Source organism: Osmerus eperlanus, chromosome 2, assembly GCF_963692335.1.
Source record: "Osmerus eperlanus chromosome 2, fOsmEpe2.1, whole genome shotgun sequence".
NCBI classification, from domain to species: Eukaryota; Metazoa; Chordata; class Actinopteri; order Osmeriformes; family Osmeridae; genus Osmerus; species Osmerus eperlanus.
Window position 1 is genome coordinate 23835257 of NC_085019.1, and position 2677 is coordinate 23837933.

At 52.1% G+C, this 2677-nt stretch overlaps 1 protein-coding gene across 2 annotated transcripts in view; it reads right to left on the reverse strand.

Moving 5' to 3' along the window:
* Positions 1–623: 623 nt before the first annotated feature.
* Positions 624–2677, reverse strand: part of emc10 (ER membrane protein complex subunit 10) — a 4776-nt gene continuing 2722 nt past the window's right edge. Inside the window, exons 6-8 of one of the 2 annotated variants that reach the window (XM_062481513.1) lie at positions 2579–2672; positions 1366–1461; positions 624–885 (exon numbers count right to left, since the gene is read on the reverse strand). In XM_062481513.1, the coding sequence (XP_062337497.1) occupies positions 1375–1461; positions 2579–2672 (181 nt within the window). In that variant the 3' untranslated portion in view covers positions 624–885; positions 1366–1374. The remainder of the gene's footprint in view (positions 886–1365; positions 1462–2578; positions 2673–2677) is intronic. The other variant, XM_062481506.1, reaches the window with a different exon arrangement.

The following is a 2677-nucleotide window of genomic DNA, read 5'->3' on the forward strand; positions in this document are numbered from 1 at the left end:
AATAAGGGACTATTTCTCACAGTTGGTCGCAGCGACTAAAAACAGACGGACGAGAGGCTGTGGGTGGAGACGCAGGGCGCTTTGTTGACACAGGGGTTCTGAACATTCTGTAACTAAAGCTATAGTTAAACAGCAGGGAATCAATGATCCTACTGACTCACACTTATAAATACAGAGACAGGACATGGAGTCAGGAGGCCAGAGAGGACGGCCGCCGGAGAGACCCGAGCGCGGAGAGAGAGAGCAGGGGAGGGATGTGATGCTCAGGGGAGGGTCGAGTCACGCTGGGCTCTCTTCACGTCTCTGTTAGCTCTGCTCTCTCTCTCCGCTAGGATGCATCTGTGTGGACCCAGCTTAACGTGCCCGGACACCCTGGGGTCCAGTCACGCCGCAAATCATCCCGACTTGTACGAGGCAGGAAAGGGTGTGCGGTCGATGTGACAGAACCACTGAAGTCACACTTCACACCCCCCCCCCCCTCCCAAACACACACACACAGTCAACAAACACAGTGACAATGCGGTATGCTGTCCTGGTGACATTATACTGAGTAACGCCCAGCTATTCAGTACACTGAACTAATCCAGAAGCAAAATGACAAGAAGCAGCCAAATCAACAAATCCCAGATAGTAATAAATACTTTACTTTTAAGTTTTAAAAACAGCAATGCAATGACATCAGTACAGAAGCTTATTCACCAGCTTGTCTGGGACCAGTCTAATTCAGGACAGTGAGCATGTATCTCAACATTAACATGTACATGTAGGTTGGCGTGGTGATCATCGGCCTCCTCCATTGGCTGCCCCGCCCCCGGCTCCGCCCCCGGACTGGTCCTGGGCTCCTGACATCATCAGGAAGAGGACCAGTGGCACGATGTACATCCACTGCAGAAGAAGAAGAGATTAGCATTGCCTCGGCGACCCCCCCCCCCAGGAACAGCATCTACTGTGAGGCAGACTGTCACACAACCACACGGCTAAACCAGCTGTGATTACAGGTTCTCTGGTCCAACAGGCTCACTGACACCATTCTTTCATCCTAGATCATTTCCACCCCAGGACGACAGAGATGTTAGCTGAGAGAGGAGGTGGTTAGACGGGGAGCGGGCGTCAGTGCTGACCGGAGGAACGCGGTCGCAGCTTGGAGGAGCGACAGAGAAGGAAGAAAGCTGGTGAAGGACGGAGCACGCCGTGACACGGCCGTCACGAGGAAGGGCAGGGGTTAATCCAAGATGAGGATTTCAGTGGAAAACATTCACAACACACACACAGACACACACACAGACACACACAGAAGGAGGCCCAGAAGGCAGCATGGACTGGTGTCCTGGTGATTAAGCTAAACAGACTGAAGGAGAACAGTACTTGAGTGAATCAGCTCTGCTCCCTGTCTCCCCCTGCTGGGGGCTGTGCTGCACTGGTGGCCATGAGGAACACTGCGCCTCCAAGAATCAAATACCACTGGAACACAGCACACACACAGCACAGAATCAGCACACAGCACATACACAGCACAGTCAGCACAGTCAGCACACAGCACAGAGTCAGCACACAGCACACACACAGCACAGAGTCAACACACAGCACAGCACACACAGCACAGAGTTAGCACAGTCAACACACAGCACAGCACACGCACAGCACAGAGTCAGCACACAGCACAAATCAGCACACAACACATACACAGCACAGTCAGCACACAGCACAGAGTCAACACACAGCACATACACAGCACAGTCAGCACACAGCACAGAGTCAGTAGACAGCACAGCACAGAGTCAGTACACAGCACAGCACAGAGTCAACACACAGCACAGCACACGCACAGGACAGTCAACACACAGCACTTGCATGCACAGCATGAGTACTAAACAGCAGGAAAATACATGGTCTTCAGGACAGACGTGCAAATCTACTAGAACAGTGTGCATGGGATGTGGGAGACATCTGGGGGTTCTTCTGTGCTTGTGATGATCACAACCAGTAGATCAGCTAGTGTGTAATTCTCTGGTCATGTCCTCTGTGCTGTTAATCTTCACATACTGTGTTCTCACTGTGACTGTCGCAGCGTCTGCCGGCCAATAAAAACGAATCGATTGTCTGTGTGTTATTAAGGATTTCCTCGAATGAACACCATCCTTTCTTAGAGAGACTCCGCTAGCACCTCTGTGTCTGAACTAGTCATTTTGATGTCAAAGTGTTTGTTAAACTCTCTCTCCAGTCAGCCGGTTGTCGGACACTTATAAACCCAGAACCTGAGTCCCGTTGGTTGCAGTGGAGACAGACAGAACTCTCTTCCACAGTCAGCACGCAGAAACACACCCGCTCAGAGACGAGAGGAGCGCCACGAGCGCACAGCCAGCCACATACACTCAGGAACAAACAGAGGGAGACACTCGAGTGAGGATGAACCAACCGGAGAGTCTCTAAACATGCCAGAGGACAGGAGAGAGAGGCGACAGGCTGAACAGTCTACACAGCTGTTCACCCCCCACGCATCCCTAACCTGCTGGGCAGCACGGGACACAGGAGAAGAGAGAGGACAGACTGGAAAGGGTGTGACGGTGGGTTCTCTTACATATTTGGCAAAGAAGGACTTCTGCTCCTGGGGGGTTTTCCCTCTCTTCTCCATTTCCTGGTCCAAGCGCTTGATAAAGAGATCCGTCTCTGGCCTGGG